Genomic DNA, 20,473 nt, shown 5'->3' on the forward strand with positions numbered 1-20,473 from the left:
CCCTGCTGGGATGACAAGTGTGTACACTACACCTGGTATTTGTTCTTGGGCTCTGGAGATACTTGGGAAATGAGCGCTTTATTGACTGTGCTGTCTCCCCAGCCAGTCCTTTCCACTTTTAAATGCTGTATGCGATTCTGGCTACACACACGCCACATCTCCCCCATTCTACCTAAACAGGCCTTCAGCAACTCAGTTAACGTGACTGAGGAGATGTTAGAAACAATACAGGCTGAAAAAGGGGAGTAACACTAGGGCGATGACATGACACTGGTCTCAATTTTTAAAAAAGTATTACAATTTTTTGGAGGCCAAGACAGGTAAACTGCCATAAATCTAAGGCTAGGCTGGGCTATAGTTGAGATAATCTCTGAAAATAAAAATCCCTTGAAAACCTGCCAAAGTGTTACAGGTCACTCAGAAACTCCAAGGACATTTAAAAATGTCACTTGGATACATAAACTCAGAGAAGCGAAGGTCTAGCTGATGCTAAGGCACAGGCGAGCAGTTCCACAGGAAGCAGTCACGCCACTTCCTTTCCGGCTCCACTCAGGGTGTATCGTGTAACCTCTAGTCATTTCTTTCCATTGTGCTGTTTTCAGTATGAATGGACAAGCCTCAACTCCTACATGTCTGCTCAACTGTGGGGATTATGACAAGACCATTTTTAATGTTTGAGAGAAAGTCTTCAACTGCTCATGTCACCTTCCTCACAGACGCAGCGACAGGCTGGAGTCCGAGGAGCCTGGCCTTGGGAGCGACTTGTGACAGAAAGATGGGCGATGTGGAACGAAGGCTGTGAGGGCTTTTGCAGGTCCCTCTTCCTGCAGCAAACTGGGAGCTGCTTCACACGAAAGCAGCACAGGGCAGCTCAGGCGCTGCCTTAGGAGAGACACTGGGTGTTTACGTAGCCTCCCTCCCAGGTACTCTCAAGTCAAAGAAACCCAGTTACCAGTCTGTTTGTTCTTCAATTAACTAACCAGAAGAAGAGAGTTAACTAGACTCACCGAGGTGATGGACATTTTAAATATTCATATTTGTTTAAATATTCTTAAAATTGTTCTGGGCGACACCCACCTAAGGGCCCAAGAGTTTAGGCTGACTTCTGCTCCCGATGTGTGAAGCAGACCTGTGCACAGGCAAGCGGGACTGAGACCTCTGCTTCTACCGTCTCCCACTCTAGGGGCAGGGGCCACCAGGACAGTGCCCTGTGGTTTGACCTCTTTTCTTCATCTGCTCATCAGCAAAAGGACAAGAGGCCAGTGGGCCTTTAGCTTCTGCCTTTCTGCTCTGATTCATTATGTCATTCCCAGGTGTTCGCGTCTTGTCAACAGTTTATGTGAGAGTAGTGGAGGGGCAGGAGCAGGGTGGGGGAGGCCTGCCTACAGACATCTCCTGCCTGTAGAACACGTGGCCCCTGCAGTGTGCTCTGGCCTACCTGGCTGACCAGTTCTGGGATCCCCAGCGCTCTATCAATCTCCTCGAGGCCATCGAAGTTCCGCAAGGCCAGATACAGCTGGTCTAGAAGAGCGCCCTCATCACTTGGAGACTCTGCTGCAGGATGTGGACACAGCAGGTCATCAGGGGAGCTGCCGAAGGGCTGCCTGCAAAGAGACAAACGTCAGTCACCGTGGGCTGACGGCAATGCCAGCTGACGTCCAGGGTCTCTGCAATGAACTCGTACACCAGCCAAACACTGAACAAAAGACAGACTTTGGAGAATATGCACCTGCAAATCTACTTTATTTAGTGCCGACAGAGGCCAGGTATAAACTCAAGCCCTCTCACTTTATAGCTGGCAAAGTAGGGATTTAGCTTAGCCGGGTACCCACATCTGCAGGAAGTCCCAGATTAGGCACTACCCTAAGAGCTACTGGGAGCTCCATGTTCAGGACCCACCTGCCTACCTTCTTCCACAAACCTACAGTGGCCTCAAGTGCAAACCTACTTCGCACTGACAGGATGACATATTCTGGAGCTTTTGGTACTAAGCAGTGCTTTGTGTTACAGTCATTTTTTACAGGAGGCTACGACGATGACCACATAGGAGAGGACAGCAACTTATCAGCATAAAAGCTACACTCACTCACTTGAATTAAATCTGGGCTTGAGTGAACTTGCCTGAGCTACTAGGAAACTTCGTATTTATGTAGAAGCAGAATTTGCAAGCATTTATTGAAACTCAAGAATAGCATCTGGACACTAAACTGCCATTTCTATGGTATATAAAAATTATAATTAAATTACTGAGTGAATTCAAGTAGCTCTGAGTCACTGTGAACCTAGGAGAGGGAATGATACTTCTACTTTATCAAATTCTATTTTGTACTATAGAGTCCTGGGGAGAAAACAGAAGTTTACAGGTAAGCTAACTTACTTTTCACTGTGTGTGATACTGGGAAACAACCCAGGACATCATGTGTGCCAGGAAAGCTTTGCCTCAGCCCAGAAAACTCATTCTTAAGCAAGTGAGAATAAACTTATCAAGAGATGAAGTTGTCTGGCCCGTTCAGTCTGCTGTATTTTCTCAGGCAGTCTAATATGTTATTTTGACTTAGAACTATAATATGAGGTCCTGCTGAGCACTGAAACCAACAATTAATTTCAAATAGCGATGGTAGAATGCATCAATGTGCAGTCTATATTCCCCACCTGGTCCTACTTTTAAGAGAAAATCACCCAGTTGAGTGTCCCTTTGATGGCTCTTCTCACTTGCTGTCCCTGCTGCATGTCATTATAGTCCCACTGCTTCTGAGCCATGGTAAGCTGGCTGGGAGGCCACTGTCAGCCAAGAGTGTATATATAAGGGTATATATACTATCAGCATTATGCGTGTGTGTGTGTGTGTGTGTGTGTGTGTGTGTGTGTGTGTGTGTGTATGGGTGTATGTATTGTATGTATTACTACCCTTGCTCTCTTGTCACTAAGAGGCTTGAGGAAGAACAGCTTGCTTGCACTGGATGTGTTCAAAATGTGCCACCTACTTCTTTTTTCCTACAGTCCATACTCCCTCAATTAATCTTCAAAACACAAATGTGAATAGCTCTCTCTGCCTCCTCCTTTCAGAAACTGAAAGAAGAAATAGTCACAGAAACGTCAATGTGAGGAAGAAACCACACAACTGCATGTCTGGGTGGGGCATTAGGAGAGACCCCCCCACTCCCCAATATGAGTGCCCAACAACTGGGTAGAGTGGGGCTCACAGAAAGTTCTGGTGGTCAAGAGCTGATGTGGGCTCTAGATCATGCCCCCTCAGGCCTGGGAAGCTACTTAGTGAGGCAGTGAAGTATTGCCTCTGTGCTGACTAGTTTGATGTCAACTTGACACAAACTACAGTCATTTGAGAGGAGGGAACCTCAATTGAGAAAATGCCTCCAGAAGGTCAGACTGAAGGCAAGCCTGTAGAGCATTTTTTAAATTAGTGATTGATGCGGGAGGGACCAGCCCATTGTGGGTGGTGCCATCCCCAGGGCTGGTGGTCCTGCGTTCTACAAGAAAGCAGGCTGAGCAAGCTATGGAGAGCAAGCCAGTAAGCAGCTCCTGCCTCCAGGTTCCTGCCTGTCTGAGTTCCTGTCTTGACTTCCTTCAATGATGAACAGCGAAATGGAAGTGTATGCCAAATAAATCTTTTCCTCCCCAACTTGCTTTTGGTCCTGGTGTTTCATCGAAGCAATGACAACCCTAACTAGCACAACCTCTGTCCAGGTGTGTTAACAGCTGTCAGCTTCTGTGAGAAGCTGTACTGCAAAACAACATTCCTCCCCAGATTCCTCCACCAATGAATGACAGGGCTATATGAAATCTAACCATGACAGACTATGTGGAACCTGCATGAGCAGACTTGCCAATCTTTATCCCACTGAAGCTAGCCAGGGAGTTGGAGAGGCTCAGCCTCATCCTTTATGAGAATGACCTCCTAACCCTGCAGCAACCAAGTACTTAGAACAGGAAACAGACGCACATGTTCACCCAAGTTAAACATGTACTTCTGCATAATAAAATACCATGTTGTTGTGTTTTGTTTTTCTGAGACAGGGACTCACTATGCATCCCTAGTGGACCTGAAACTCACTATACAGGCCAGGTTGGCTTTCAATTTGCAGAGATCCACCTGCCTCTGCTTCCAAAGTCCTGGGAAGCAGAGACATATCAACACTCCTGGATTTTTTTCTAATCAAAATTCCCAAACATATGTATACATTAAAAAGCAAAGCAGGCTGGCGGTAGCTCCGAAGCAGAGAGCTTCAAAGCACACAGACCTACAGCACTGTAGAGAAATGCAAAGGTCAAGGTAAAGCAGTACCTGCAGCTCCCTGCTGTCTCTAGGACCTCCCAACACGACATCCTCAGCTGCTTCTTCCCAGACACATTGTACTGACACACTGTACTCATAATTCCTACCCCGTTCCTCAGCTCTATGTGGAAAACGTCTACGGACTTTGGGGCCAGATGATGGCAATGAAATTCAGGGACAAATCTGCAGTCACATCATGCCGCATCACAACATCTCATGAATCTTGACCACCCTGTGTAACATCTTTCTGTTGAGGAACACACGCGCGCGCGCGCGCGCGCGCGCACACACGCACACACACACACACACTCACACACCTCACAGGCACTCCTGACCATCCCACTCTCCCCTTATACCAGACCACTGGCTGTGCTATGCTGACTGGACAGGGCACTTAGGTTCAAAGCATCAACACCAGGCTGTGTGCTGAGGTGGGGATCGTACGTTCTACCCCTGTGCTGACCATGTGCTAGAAAGTAAACCATGCAGGCTTAAGAACTTTCTACTTGATGAAAACAAAAGATCCCTAGTGTAGTTGGACTACCATGTTACTAACCATGTCTTATTAAGACAGACACACTATGTCCTGCCTCAGTGGCACAGTACACATTTCTGTAGTTCCCTTAGAAACACATGCAGTGTATACACAGAGAACCCAGGCTTACAAATGTAAAAAACAAGTCTTCTGCTTTCTGAGATAAGTTCTTGCTACACAGCCCAGGCCTGGCCTGATACTCACTCCCTGCAGGAATCCTCATGCCTCAGCCTCCCAAGTGAGGGACTGTAAATGTGTGGAGATGGTGTGGTAGTTTGAATGTAATTGGCCTCTATAAGCGTATAGGAAGTGGCACTACTGGGAGGTGTGGCTTTATTGGGGTAGGTGTGGCCTTGTTGGAGGAAGTGTGTCACTGTGGAGGTGGACTGTGAGGTCTCATATATGCTCAAGCCACACTCAGTATCTCAGCCTACTTCCTGTTGCCTGTGGGTCTAGATGTAGGAATCTCAGCCCATTCTCCAGCACCATGTCTGCCTGCATGCTGCCAGGTCGTACCATGATGATGCTGGACTAAACCTCTGAAAATGTAAGCAACCCAATTAAATGTTTTTCCTTAAAAAGATTTAAAAAAAAGTTTTTCCTTTATAAGAGTTGCCGTGGTCATGGTGTCTCTTCACAGCAGTAGAAACCCTAAATAAAACAGATGGCTCAGTGATTAAGAGCATTTGCAAAGGACTGGGGGTCCGCTTCCAGCACCCACATGATGGCTCACAACTGTAACTTCAGTTCCAGGGGGACTCATTACCCTCCTGGGGCCTCCATGAGCAGTAGGTACACACCTGGTTCACACACACACACAGGTGTGCACAAGACACTCTCATACATGAAAATAAACAAGTATTAAACATTCTTGATAATGAGAAGAAACTGATTTCCTATTCTTTAGGCAACTGCAAACAGTTACAGTCTCAGCGACACCCAGCAGGGACACCCAGCACAGGGACAAGGATGGACTCTGGGGAACAGGGAAAGAACACTCATTCCCCGCCACCCCTCCCAGATGGTGTGCGGTAGTAACAAATAAAGGAGAAGATGGGGACCATCACCAGCAAACACCTACCCACACATTAACACCAAAGTGGTACTCGTGGTTCTGGGGACTGACCCTGAGGCTTCTCATGCTGAATATGTGCCCTGCTAAACTTCTAGCACCAACTCCGACTGCAACAGAAGAAACCTTACCTTCCTACAAGTCAGAGATGAGAAAAACAAACTAACCTAGCTGATCTTGGATTTCATGCAAGAACTACGAGACACTACTGTTTAATTACTATTCATTTGTATTCTGTAAACATTCCTGTGGAAATAGGTGGGTTAGCACCCTATCAAATAATCCCAGTCACTGACACCACAGGGAAAGGGTCAAAGGTCAGAAGGACCCTGAGAGTCACTGTGGCTTTGTGATGCTCTTTGCAACCAGGACAGCAAGGATTCTCAGAGTAATAGACCATCAGAGACAGACAGATTGAGGTAGGAGACCTCAAAGATACCCAATAAATAGTGCCCACTGTCCAGCAGAGTCGGGGTGAACGCCTCTAGAAAGCACCCTCAGTTTCGAACGCAGGTATCCCACAGATCATGATCAGCTATGAGCTCCTAGGAAAGGGCATCTGTAACACTGGAAGGGGACAATGGGAAGCAGGAAGTACAGAAGGGCGGGCAAACATGATCAGTGAATACATATCCATGTACGATGTCACAGTAACTTCCATTTGTACAGTTCTGCTAATTATAGGAAACCAAAATGTGGCAAATATGCAAAAATGAAAACAAAACAAAACAGACATTCCGGGGAACAGGTAGTCACGGGTGAAGCCCACGATTTAGACTGAGAATGCCCATGAACCTGCGTGTTAGTGTGTCGGAAGCACTGCGTCAAGAGATGTAGAAGATAACGATGAAGACGCAAGGATGGGGTCATAGAAAACAAGCAAGCCATCAGTCTATCCAAATGACTAGGCAAGCAACTGTTAAAAACCAAAGATAGGGAGCTGGAGAGATGGCTCAGCGGTTAGGAGCACTGGCTGCTCTTCCAGAAGACCTGGGTTCAATTCCTAGCACCCAAATGGAAGCTCACAACTGTCTGTTAACTCCAGGTCCAGGGGATCTGACACCCTCACACAGACATACATGCAGGCAAAACCCCAATGCACATAAAATAAAAAAAAAAACAGATCAATTAAAAAAAAAACAACCAAAGATATAATCTTAATGTAGCTAAAGATAATTAATATACAGGATAATATAAGGATGAATTATACTGAATACTGTATACAGAAATAAAAATATGAAAACTATATATGAATTAAGAAATATTAGCTGGGTGTGGTGGTATATGACTTTAATTCCAGCACTCTAGAGGCAGAGGGAGACAGATCTCTTAGTTCTAGGCCAACCTAGTCTAATACAACATTCTAGGCTAGCTAGGACTACATAGTGAGACACTGTCTTTTTAAAAAAAAAAAAAAGGAAGAGATCTGGGCGGTGGTGGTGCACGCCTTTAATCCCAGCACTCGGGAGGCAGAGCCAGGTGGATCTCTGTGAGTTCGAGGCCAGCCTGGTCTCCAAAGTGAGTTCCAGGACAGGCACTATAACTACACAGAGAAACCCTGTCTCAAAAAACCAAAAACAAAAAAACAAAAGGGAAGAACAAAAAGAAATACGCAAAATAGGAGACTTTAAGATGGCTCAGCATGCGAAAACTTTGCTGCCAAGCTTCATAATCTCAGTTGGATCCTCAGAACTCACAGTGCAGAGCTAACTCCCAAAAAGTGTCTTCTGACCTCGACATGCACACACACACACACACACACACTTGAATACACACGCATGCACACACAAACACATTTATTTAAAAAAAGTAAAAAGAGAGAGAGAGAGGCAGGAGAGATGGCAGAGGTTAAGAAAGGACCAGCACTCAGTCCTAGCACCCACATCTGGAGATCCTCGGGAGCCCAAGAGCTTCTGTGAGTATGTGGTGTACATAAACTCATGTAGGCACACACACAAATTAAAAAAGGAAAACAATGTGTGAATGAGATAATGAGGTTTGACATACACTGTGAGAATCTACAAACAAAGACCTGAGAAGACAGAAGGGCAGTGTATAAACATAAATAAGGTGCTAAAAGTCTTCTAGAATGTTCACGATGCTTTATTAAAGCCTAGTGTGGGGGCATGCATCTGTCATTCCTGCAATTGGAGGCCCGGACAGAAGGACTGCAAGTTTTTGTCTTTTTGTGCGTTTTCTGTTGTTGTTGTTGTTGTTCTTTTGGAGACAGGGTTTCTCTGTGTAGCCCTGACTTTCCTGGAACTCACTCTGTAGACCAGGCTGGCCTTAGACTCAGAGATTCGCCTGCCTCTGCCTCTGGGTGCTGGGATTAGTGTGTGTGTGTAAGCACACACACACATGTGGAAGCCAGAGGTCAACAACAGGTTTCTTTCCTTTCTTTTTTGAGACAAGGTCTCTCACTGGGGCCTGGGACTCTAGGATTAAACTAGACTAGCTGGCCACTGGGCCCCACGGTCCCTCCTGTCTCTGCCTCCCCAGTGCGGGGATTACAAATGCACGCCACCACAATTGGCTTGTTCAGTGGGTTCTGGACTCCGAACTCAGGTCTTCAGGTTCGTGCAGTAAGCAAGCACTTCACCAACTGTATCGTCTTACTAGCTCCCATTTCCATAATCTCATTTCTCCCGTCAAACCCTCCCATACTCTCGCTCATTTCAAATTCACAGCTTCCTTCCTCATTAGTGGTTACATGTATATATTCCTAAATATAACCTGCTTAGTCTGTACAATGTCACTTGCATGTACGTTTCCAGGGCTGACCACTTGGTATTGGACACCAGCTGGTGTGCTCTTCCCTGGGGAAGACTGTTTTCCCACTCAGCCTTCCTTAGTTGTCTGTAGTTCTTTGTGTAGGGTTGAGGCCTAGTGGTCCTTCTTCACTCCCTTCGGAATGTCCTTGTCTAGCTCATGATTAGGTAGTCATGCTGGTGAGACTTTATGGGTGCAGCCTTCTGTTACTATCAGGACATACAATCTCACAGCAAACTCCCTGATCCTCTGGCTCTTATAACTTAGGAGTGGGAGTTGTTTTGCAGATATAGCCACTAGGCCTGGCTCCACAGCTGCAGTTTGATTGGTTATGGTTTTCTGTAATGGGCTCTGTCTGTTGTAATGAGAAGGGGTGAGGACTACACTGATCTAGCTAGACCTAGAGAGGAGGTGGGTGCCCCCTTTCTTTTGTTAATTGTGGTAAAATACACACAACACAAAATGAGATCATTTCCTGTCACTCTACACATACCATACAACCTCTGAGCTGGCAGGATGCTACTCTGCCCCCATGAGCTTTTCCAAGATTCTGAAACCTTCTCTGTCAGTCTTGTTGGACGAGCCATTGAAACATGGTTACTTCTCTCGAGGCATCCATACTGTGTGCCACTGCCCAATTACACTTAGAAGCACAAACACATCATTTTCCCCAACAGACTGTCAGGTGTTTAAAGGCTGTCTAGGTCCTGCTGATTTTTGCATCTTCTTTTCCCTGCCTAGTGGATGACTTGGTCTGAAGAAATGACAGCTGGGAAGCATCACCCATTCAGAGAGAATTCATCCAGATGCAGGTCTGGAATAACTAATGGAACCCATGAGCCATGAGCTGATACTCTCCCAACTTTCCTGGTACCCAGACTCACCTGTTTTGGCTGGCAAAAGATGCCTGGTCTATAGGCAGGATGCTCTCAGGCCACGGGGCAGTTTGATTTGGAGGAGCTTGCTGTTGATTATACTGAGGTCCCCCCATGTTCATTTCTAGTTCAGAAGGCCCTAACAGAGAAGAAAGAAAAAAGAAAAACCTAAAATCTTGTATCTTATAACTTAGAAAGCACACGTTTATTGTATAACAACAAGTAAAATTGCTAGTTGATGGAAAATGAGAAGGCAGAAGCAGTAACAGGTGAAAATAAGACCATATATTATGGTGTGAAGTACAAATGAAAGCAATAAATACCAAGGTCAATGTCATCTACCTTAGGGCATGTCCAGATCAGCAGTAACAGCAGGAATCCCTAGTCTCTTACTTAAAGCTTTTGTCTGTATGGCACATACAGACAATACTAACTCATTTTTAAAATATCATAAAAATTAATAAGTATCTATTAACATAATTATGGTTTTCATTGCACGATTTAACATTTGTGCAATAGCTTGTACATGGGGGCGGTTAACTAACACAACTTCCAACTCACTTCCACACTGCATCCTACAGTGCAAGACTCCTGCCAGACTCCATTGGGTGCCTGCAGAGATCGGAATGCAGAGGACCCGGGTTAGGCCTCACAGACACCCTGCAAGGCCCTGGGGAACACTAGTCGTCCTTCGGTTAGCTCTTCCACAGCAGGGCACACACTCAGACACACTTCTTTCCCTGAGGCTCCCATGGCTAAAGCAGCATGAGTGTACACTCTATTATCCACCAATCCGACCTCCACTATGGCAGACAACTTTCTATTGGGCTGAATTCACGGCTTTGTTGAGTTTATTCACAACTAGGAAAATTTAGCTACAAGCTAAGCCTTACAGAAATATACTAGAAGTTCCAAAAGTGAGATGCCCTTCAGCAAGGACCAGGAATAAATTAAATTTCTATATACACCAGGCGGTGGTGGCGCACAGCTTTAATCCCAGCACTCAGGAGGCAAAGGTAGGCAGATCTCTGAGTTTGAGGCCAGCCTAGTCTAGAGTGAGTTCCAGGACAGCCAGAGCTACACAGAGAAATCCTGTCTCAGAAAAAAACCAAAAATTTCTATATATAAGATAAGACCCTTTACTATGACTTTCATAAGCGTCTTAAAATTGTCTCAGTTTAATTTTTCACAGAAATCTGGGTTTATATTTAACTTTTTTTTTATTTAGCATTTTCAAATGACACAAATTTAAGTTTGGGAACCACTTACTACTTTGAGTACATATGCAGAAATGTAATCATAAATGTCACTCTCAGAATATTGAGTCAAAATGCACACAGCAATTCAATACCTATGGAAGAGACCTAATGTCAGAGTCAGAAACCTGATATTCTGTCAAAACAATCTTTCATTTTCCTGTGAATAAAGTAGTACTTCCTGTACAATAACTAACACGAAAGTTTACAAACACTGACTTTTCAGAATTGAGCTAATGTACAATATCAGAGGAAGGTCCTCTGTGGTTAAAACTAACAGTATCAAGTAGGAGCTGTATAAACTACTGATCTTTCTTCCCTGGAGATAGGGTCTCATTTAGCTCAAGCGGACCTCAAATTTGCTATGTTTCTGAGGATGATAGATTTCTGGTCCTCCTGCCTCCACCTCCCAAGTGTTGGGATTATAGGTGTGCACATGAATATTTTAATATAACAGGTTTCCTGAGATAATTTTCAAGTGTACCATGCAGTAGGTATCAATATGTTCAGCTGTACAACCACCCCATATCAACACTGGCACATTTTCATCTGCCCAAAAAGAAATCCTGTCGCTGGGAGTCACTTCCCACATCCTTCCAGGCCTTTAGCACTAGGCAACCAGGATAGTCTATGACGAACACCTCACACAGAGGCTTTGTGGAATGAGTGCAAAAACTCATTTTAATAATGAGTGCAAAAACTCATTTTAATAATGAGATCCTCAAGTGCTGTGTGATGTTGTACAAGAGGGCACGTCATCAGTGAGGCCTAGGGAAGAGTCTGACTTCACAGTCTGGTTTGAGGGCCTTGGAGGACCAGGATGACTGTGTAGAGTTCAACATTACAGCTATACCACTCAACTATGTCTTTACCTTTACACTATCATATGAATGATTAAGTATGTATGTGTATAGCATTCATAATGTGACATTCTAATGTGTTTTGCCTCCAAATTATAATTATGTAATTGCTTTATGATTCTATAAGGTTCTAGCAAAATCCCATTCAGATAGCTTCACACCAGAGGGTTACCTAGGCTCTAAGCCAGAAGCAAGTCTGGAAGGACCCATGAGCTGACCCTCCATTTCAAGAAAGCATAAGGAGAGAGAAGGTATGCACCGCCTTACCTAAGTTCATGACCTGAGACTGGAGCATCTGTCTTTGGCCAGGCTGGCTGTTGGCTCGCATGGGGATGTTGGCTGTTGGGTTCCGAATCATGCCTCCTTGGATTGGCCGGTTCATGGAACCAGTAGTAGCAGCACAAGTGACTCTCACAGCCGAACTCTGTGGTGCCCATTCCCCAGAAGGCATGGTGGGCCGAGAGGTGCTACTGCCAATCATTCCTGCATGCAAGGCAGAGGAAGCTGAGAGATGCAGACATCGAAAACAGCACACGAACAAACACCAGACCTACCTACCTACTAAGACTCAAACCATGACTGTAAACTGCTGTTGCCCAACAGCAAACACCCTCCCTGGGGCAGATTGGGCCCTTGGCTAAGAAATAAGAATTGGCAATTACTACAGTTTTCATGACACGAATCTGCTACTCTGTATGGTTCAGAAGAGCTGCTAAAACTGTTCCCATATGTACTCAGAACAGGTGCTGCGGCAAGTGGATAACCCCAACTTCCTTCCTCAGGAAGTGAATCACATTAGCTGACATACACGTCAGAGCCTTACTTTCCAAAAAGAATGTGAGGTGAGGAGGACAAGGGAAGAACTGACAATCAATCCCATAATTATCAACCCCAATCAGAGAGCATCCCCAAAGACTACGGATGACTTAAACATCCTCATCTTCCTTCCGGTTTGTCAGGGCTGCTAAACTTCTGGAGACATGCAGGCATGTTCACTGTCTGACCATTACGCTAGGCTGTCACATCACGGGCATATTTCTTTGTGCACAAGACACTTTCTTCAGTAACAACTTCCATTAAAAAAAAAAAAAACCAAAAACCAAAACAAAACAAAAAAACCAAAACTGGGTAAACTTCAAAAGTTACCCAGGCAAGTCTCTAGGTACTAGGGGAACCTAGTAAGACTTTTTGACACAGTCCTCAAGGCTGAGGGGATTCCAGGTTCCTGGACCATTGCATTCCTGACTGCGCAGATGCAAGATGCAGAGTGCGTGAGAATCTACACTGGCCACTGATCACATGAACAATGAGTAGTCAACATCACCAAGCAGGATTCAGGAGCTGTTAGTGTCTCGGCCCTGGATGTTGGCAGTGGCCAAGCAGTGGCTAAGACCTGCTGCTGAAAGGGAAGCCTCAGAAATGACATCTCTTTCCTTTGAAATATTTGATCCAGGGAATATTAGGACAGTGCTTTCAAATATATGGCTTGCTTTCACTGACTTTACTTGGGTTAAGCAAGCACAAATTTGGTCTAATTAACACATGGACAGAACATGGGTCTTTCCTCACTTGTGAAACCAGAGTGTGCTGAGGATGATGAAGAACAAGGGAAATTAGAGTTAAAAACTGTGACAATATTAACACACATATCAAGCATCTTATATTATATTTAGTCTATACAAACATGTTATGGGAGAATAGGTAGTTTGTTTTTCAAAATAATCTCCTTTGTAAATAGCATAACAAGATTACAGACAGTAGGAGGGAATCTATCTGTAACTCAACACTATTAGTGCAATGAGATGGATGTTATTCCTTTGGGTGTGTGTGTGTTTTTAGAAGCAGAGAGAGACTACCATCTGATTGTTACAGCCCGGGTACCAGTAGGTCCAGGGATGCCCAAGTTCAGGTACGCCCATCTTCATGGCCCTAGGGTCCTGTTTAAGAAAGACTCCTCCAACAACACAGAACGTCTTTTATTCCCTGGTAGGGAGCTACCCCTAGAGAATCATCAGTCACTTTTCTCTAAATCAGTATTTAAGAGCGACACAGTGAAAATGGCACTGTTTTTATGAATCTATAATTTAATGAGGTAGCCAGTGCATGGCACATAAGTAAGCAGTCAATATTTGTTGAATGAATAAAGTGACAAGAGTACAGCTCATGTTTCCCATGAATTCTATCTCAGTAATAGGAAATAAAACATCCATCATTTCCCCTTAAATAGAACTTTGATCTTTGGTTAACTAAAATGGCAATGTACAGGGATTACAGACTGAGCTAAAAATAGCAAGAACTAAAACACCCACAACTGTAAGTTCTTTTTATAATATCTACTTATTTCTATGCCCAAGTGTCTAATATGTCATTGAGACAAAGGAAGAAGCTATAGATTCTGAGCAGCTCTTCATTAGGGGAGCCAGCATCTTTCTAGATCCATAACAAATGCTGTTCCAAGGCTGGAGGTGCAGTGAGTTCAGGCCTGAATTCTACGGCAGCTGCAGCAGAAGCAGGGACCACTTAGGAAATGTGCCTGGAGAATGTGCTGGATGCTGGAAAACTACAGCAGGTCAAGGTCCAGCTAGATCACAGGCAACTTCTCCAGTCTCCAGGAAGCCTCCCTGAATTGGGGCTGGAGGTTTTTGTTGGGCTGGGCACACCACTACTTAAAGTCATTAGTGTTATGATAGTTTTGAAATGGGCCACGCTGTGGTCTCAAACAATGTGCTTGCTTAATTTTGTCCTAACCTGACGCTATTAAAATGCATTAAAAGTTAAGAAGACAAAAAGCCAATAAAATAAAGCAAAACACACAAAAGTCTATGGTTCAAGTCATCCTCCAGCTTCTGCCTCCTGCACAGCTAAGTCTACAACGAAAATGCAATAAGACAGGCAAAAAGACCTTCACTTTCAATTTATTATTATTATTTTTTTTCCTGAGTGAAAACAGGACCTACAATTGTGAAAGACTGGTGGAATTTTAAGCTTTCTTTCTGAAATATTCCAAACACATTAATACATCTTTTGGGGGTATCAGCAGATTATCACCGGATACTAACAAGCACCAGTTGTTTTGCATAGACCCTTCCATGTTCAGACCCCCCCATAGCTGGGATGGAACTAAAGTAAGTCTGGACAAGAAGACCGAGTTCAGAAACCTCATCAAGGCAGCAGTTGCAGGATGACCTGGTCACTTGCTGGCGTGGCTTCCCACACGCCAGGCTCAGAGACTCTGCATGGTTTCCGCACTGACACAGACAGCTCCTACCAAGTGTCTGGTGCAGTTCCACTATCCTGATGCAGGAACACACCGTTAAATCCCACAACCCACCAATCAGCAGCAGTGCATCGTTGAGCCCTTACCTGTGCTATTGTTCCCTAAGTTTCCTTGGCTTCCTAGCATCCCTTGATTACCCATCATTCCTGGCTGAGGTATCACTGAGTAGGGACTATTGTTTCTGATTGGTGGGAAAGGTCCAGCACCAGTTGGGCTTTGCAATGTGATGTCAAGTGGTAAATTCTGGTTTGGCAATAACCTGCCCAGTTGCCCTGGTCGTGGGTTATTAAAAGCTAAGGAGAAAACAAATGAAAATTGAAGGTTAATAAAGGTCAATGAAAAAGAATATTAACAATAGTAGTGTTTAGGGAAAATGCCACCTGTAAAATGACAAAGACGCAAACCAGGGACCAACTACCTACATGGAGGACAAGTCACACACAGAAAACATATGCAGCACCCCATATGATAATATCAACAGGTCTCTGATCTAACTCTCAATGGCCTTAGGAAGAGGGGATGTGAAACATATACCATATTTTTCTTTCCAGTAGTTTTAATACTGAAAGCTTTTGCTAAATAAAGCATCAATATGATATTGTTCACGTTATATTATTCAAACTTTGGCACAGTGGTCTTTTTCTTTTTCTCATTATTACATGCAGTAACAAAGCCACACACATATGGTTTGGATGTCAGGATGTTATTTCTTAACTGGGGTTTCAAGGTTTAGGATGAATTAGAAGTGGGAATTTTTACTAGAAGTTAAGATCTTTGAGTGTACACTGTGTTACATGAAGCAATACTCCATTAAAGGTTGTCACTATCAGTGTGGCCTCTTTAATTCTGGGCACATATTTAGATCTGAAATGATTTTTATGGTTAGTTCATAAGAATTGACTGTGTCCTGAGCGGTTTCAAGTAGATGACCTGTAATCTTATAACAATGTTACTGCAACACTCAGGTATTATATAGCATAATTTACAGAGCTAATTTATTAGGTAACACCAAGCACTTTGCTTTCTTTTAATTTTATAAACACAGATTGCAATAGCACAGTTTAGAGGAGGCGGACTTCATAATCCATGGTAGAAATAAAACATCCAGGAAAAACAAAGGCTGGGAACGGACATTACATATCACACTGAGTCCTGCCCTCCCGGGGTCAGTTACCCGGCCTCCATTCACTAATCCAAGTCCCATTGGGAGCTCCAGAGAGAGCGAGAGCTGTGAGTTCCCACACGTTCTTCGGGTTAATGAGTAGTATCTTGTGTGTTTCTTACATTATTCTCTCAATTCTTTAGCTCTCTGATCACCCTGGCCAAACAAAAATTCACCTTTCTTTCCTTTTCCCCTTTCCAGAACGGTTAGGAACCATCCAAGAAAGGATTTAGTTTCTAAAGGTAGTCATTCTCTATTTGGCTGACACTTGTCTTTTCGGACTTGAGAACAGTGCTCGGCACTGGCTCAAACCACCTGAGGTGGAAACAGTCACTGTGTTTACCAGCACTGAAGAGGTTGTCTCTCTGTAAACCTCGGGTGTGCTATAGAAAAACTGCTCTCTCACACAAAACTGAAAACTTCATCCAGGATCAAGTTTGTAAACTATGCGACCAGAGTGAATAGCCTTTTTTACTTAGCTCAAATAAACTTAAAATGAAATTCCTAAATGACAGAGCAAGACATTTGACTGTGAGCAGCCTTTGCATGAACAACAATTAAATTTTGAAAATAATCTAGTTTCTTTTTTTGAGACAGGGTCTCACTATGTAGCTCAGGTTGGCCCTGAACCCACCATCCTCCTGCCTTAGCCACATGCCTGGGATTATAGGCATGCAGTACCATGCCTGGCTTGAAATCTTCCTCTCTAAAGAAAGTATTACAGTCAGCAGAAGAACCTCAGCAGGACCAGAATCCATTCTGAACACTGACAGACCAGGACAGTAGATGGTGCTGTTTTATCACAAAAAACCCTCCAAGTAACTGAGGCAGACTTTAATAATCTGTTTCCGATGGGGATGAAATGGGAAATTCCTCAGCAAAACTGGTAAGAAAGAGGGCATACTCACTGCTCTGTGACATTCGCAGTGCTGTTTTCTGGGCTCCAACAGGTGTAACAGGACTGCTGTCCGCCGTGAGTTGCATGAGGTCATTGATGATGGCTTGCTTGTCAACTGACCCAGCAGGGGCTCCTGGCCTTGTGTCTGGGAAAAGCTGTGGTAACTGACTATTTTGCAAATCATCCAAAATCTCTTCCAAGTTGTCCAGCTCGCTGCCAGGCTGCAATTAACAAACAGAAGTATACATCCAGGGCCATGCTGCAAGTGGGGATCCCAACCCCCACCACTGGCAGCCACAGATCTAACCATCACAAGGCATGCTGCCAAGTGAAAAAAGCAGGCATGTGCAAATGTCAAGCCGAACAATGAACCATCTTTCATACCTGAGTTCACCAAGCTCTGTAATCTAACCTCTGAACCCTGACCCCCTCACTTAGAAAGCAGGCACAGCTGAACTGGAAAGAAAGCTGTTTCCCACCTTGTGACTCTCTGACAGTTTATATATTCCCTTTACTGTACACAAACCACCCCACTAACTATGAACATGTACATCTCCAATTACTTATAGTTGGACGATAGCTTCCAGTTTAGATCTAGGTTTGGTGGTTAAGTTTTCCTAAGAAACAACAACTACGAAGCTGGTGGGAATGGGGTCCAAATAACAACAGCTGTTTGCCTTGGGGGGTGGTGTAAAGTATGCTTAAAACACTCATGACCCAGCTAAGTCTTGCCTTTTCAATCTGAATTTCGATTTTGTTTGCTTTTATTTTAGGTTTTGAATGACAGTGGTTTTCTCGTTTACCAGTTTAGGTGACAAGATATACAGAAGCTGCTGCTGACCAAACACAGCATTTACTAACTTGATTTTACAGAGACTACATGTTTCTTAGCGTTCCTGATCCCCTTTTGGAATTCAATTTCCATTGCCAATATTGATTAATGTAGGTATGACCACTATTTACACCGACTGCTTTCTTCTAATACACTAACATGATTGCACAGACATTCTTTTAAGTAGAACCTATCAGGGTGCTAGTATTTAAAATCAGAGATTGCAGTTACACAGGAAAGGGGGTGAAGCCAGTGTGACCATGTCTGAATCCTTGCACCTGAGGCTAAAGTCAGCCTGGGCTACACAGTGAGCCACAGGCCAGCCTGGGCTAAAGTGAGATTGCTTCCAAACTGAACAAAGAGCGTCTGAGTCCATCTGATGCCGGCATGCACTTCTAGTGGAGCCGCTCGGGTACAAATCCTGCCCTCTACATGGAAGCTGGAGTGCTAAGACTTTTGTCACTTATGGCAAAGACAGGATCTACACACAGGACCTTTCTTGCTGGTCCTGGGGTATCTTTTGACTGGACACATGTCATATTAGGAAGCTTCTGGGCTAAAGTGACATTTATTTGATTCCTGGTTTTGCCTTTCTAAGGGAGTCAAGCCTCTCCAGGCCCGCACTAGGAGAACACCAGGAAGAACCAGGAGTCAAGGGTCAGCCTGGCCAAGCACCAGCCGCGCTCCATTGTGTAAACAAGCACACGAGTTAGGGCAGCAAACACGCTGGAAATGTTTCTGTCAGTTTCTGCTTCCTGTTTGCTAGGAAATGTCCTAGAAGCATCTTGTTTAAATGCTCTACCCACTAAAAATATGCTATTTTAGGTATAATAATATGCGCCACCAAAGCACTTCCTGACTTTCAAAAGCTGGTAATACGTTAAACACACACTCAGTTAATTTTTTAACAAGACAGTCAATTTCGATCCAGGCTTACTGTCTGCTCTTGCTTACTATGTAACTACTGCATCTCCTGAAACGGAAGCCTGAGAACCTGGACAGCAGGTGGCGAGAGAGCTCCTCCTGAGGGAACAAGGAAGGCGAGCAGGAGCTGAGAGAACCATTGTTTTTTCCCTCATGCCAACTTTGATCTAAATTTAGGTAAAGCATACTTCCTGTGGTAACTTTTCTCGATGCTGTGTTTTTGACTCTGAAATGGTTCTGTGAAGCTGTATTTTAAACGGTGTTTTGGGAGAGAGTAGCAAGAAGGTGCATGAGCAATGGGCTAGATTACATTACAGAAAATATAAATCCTGTGTGCATGTGTGTGTGCCTGTGGATCCTGCTCTTATTAATCTTCAAACAACAGATTTATATTGATTACACACTAGTCTTTGTTTCTCAGATAATTTTGATTAGAAAATTATTTCTCCTAAATAAAACTCAAAAAACAAAACAAACAAACAAACAAACCAAAAAACAAACCAAACCCAAAACCCACAAACAAAAAAATCCCAAAACTTTTCTTGTCTGACACTTGTGAAATCATTTACACAAAGTAATGACAAATATCGATCCCTTTCACTGTCCCTCTAAGCCCTCAGGGTCTGAGGCCTGAGACAGAAACTACTGTTTATGGAGGAAGGGGCCAGCCATGCTCTTCACTGAGTTTCAGAGGGTCTCCTGAGTCAGGAAGCTGCCCTCTAGCGTGTAAGTCACCTAAGTGACACTACCTGTGCCCACCATCTGAACTGCCACTACTTCTGTGTTATCTAATCCAGTAAATCTCGAAAGATGGAAACTCAGGTGTCAATAAGGTTTTCCACTTCACATCACACAAGACATTGCTGTTAACTTTCTGCTGTCCTCGGTCCCCCAGCTCAGCTTCACAGCATTATAAAACAGCTGCTGTACGGGACCTCGTGCTGGTGTCCAATGTTTAGGATTAATCACTGATAATGTTAATATAACTTAAGTCTGCTTCCCATGTGATCAGCAGCAGCCACTGACATCAAAGTGAAAGAAGTAAGAGGTCAATCACTCAGAACCTGCGTGGCTGGCAGGAACTGGCTGGAAGAGTGGCCTTTGTCATCCTGACTGCCACCAACATGCAGCCTCTGTGGACTCAGGTGGCTCTCTTGAGGCAGGTGACACACCACCTCCCCACTTACCACACAACTTTCCAGGGCAAACTACAGGCCATGTTAAGTAGAGAAGCCCGGAGATCGGTTGTACAAGGTGGTGGAAAACAGTAACAAATATGTATCGAAGAGTAGAGTATTTGTATCACAAAAAGACCAGCACACGATGTGATATGTTAATTAGTCTGACAGTGGTATTCTACAGTGGCGCATATTGTATATTATGAGGACTGCTTTTTGTTAAAAAAAATAAAGATGATGATGATTCTGAACATTACTTTAGGTACCCTGGATTGTTTTCAAGATGTTAACTTTTGAGAGATGCACAGGAGAGAAAGCAACCCATTATTCTGGTTTTGAATCAATACATAATGGCTTTGATAACTCTCTCCTCCCATCCATTTTCTCTTATGTGTTTTTTTTAACTAACGGTCAATGAGATTCTTCTACATTACTCAGAAGTGTTCATGGAAAGAGAAGAGAGGCAGGAGGATCTTCACTGGATATGAGAACCAGCTAAATTCCGATCACAGTCAGAGAGAGGTAAATAGATACTTAAGTC

General features: G+C 44.0%; 1 protein-coding gene across 5 annotated transcripts in view; it reads right to left on the reverse strand.

Moving 5' to 3' along the window:
- Positions 1-20,473, reverse strand: part of Ncoa2 (nuclear receptor coactivator 2) — a 261,526-nt gene that overhangs the window by 18,082 nt on the left and 222,971 nt on the right. For all 5 annotated transcript variants that reach the window (XM_059252728.1, XM_059252730.1, XM_059252729.1 and 2 more), the window contains 5 exons: positions 17,009-17,219; positions 15,025-15,231; positions 11,929-12,144; positions 9,555-9,684; positions 1,439-1,604 (listed from right to left, as the gene is read on the reverse strand). In XM_059252728.1, the coding sequence (XP_059108711.1) occupies positions 1,439-1,604; positions 9,555-9,684; positions 11,929-12,144; positions 15,025-15,231; positions 17,009-17,219 (930 nt within the window). The remainder of the gene's footprint in view (positions 1-1,438; positions 1,605-9,554; positions 9,685-11,928; positions 12,145-15,024; positions 15,232-17,008; positions 17,220-20,473) is intronic.

Source organism: Peromyscus eremicus, unplaced genomic scaffold, assembly GCF_949786415.1.
Source record: "Peromyscus eremicus unplaced genomic scaffold, PerEre_H2_v1 PerEre#2#unplaced_144, whole genome shotgun sequence".
Classification (NCBI taxonomy): domain Eukaryota; kingdom Metazoa; phylum Chordata; class Mammalia; order Rodentia; family Cricetidae; genus Peromyscus; species Peromyscus eremicus.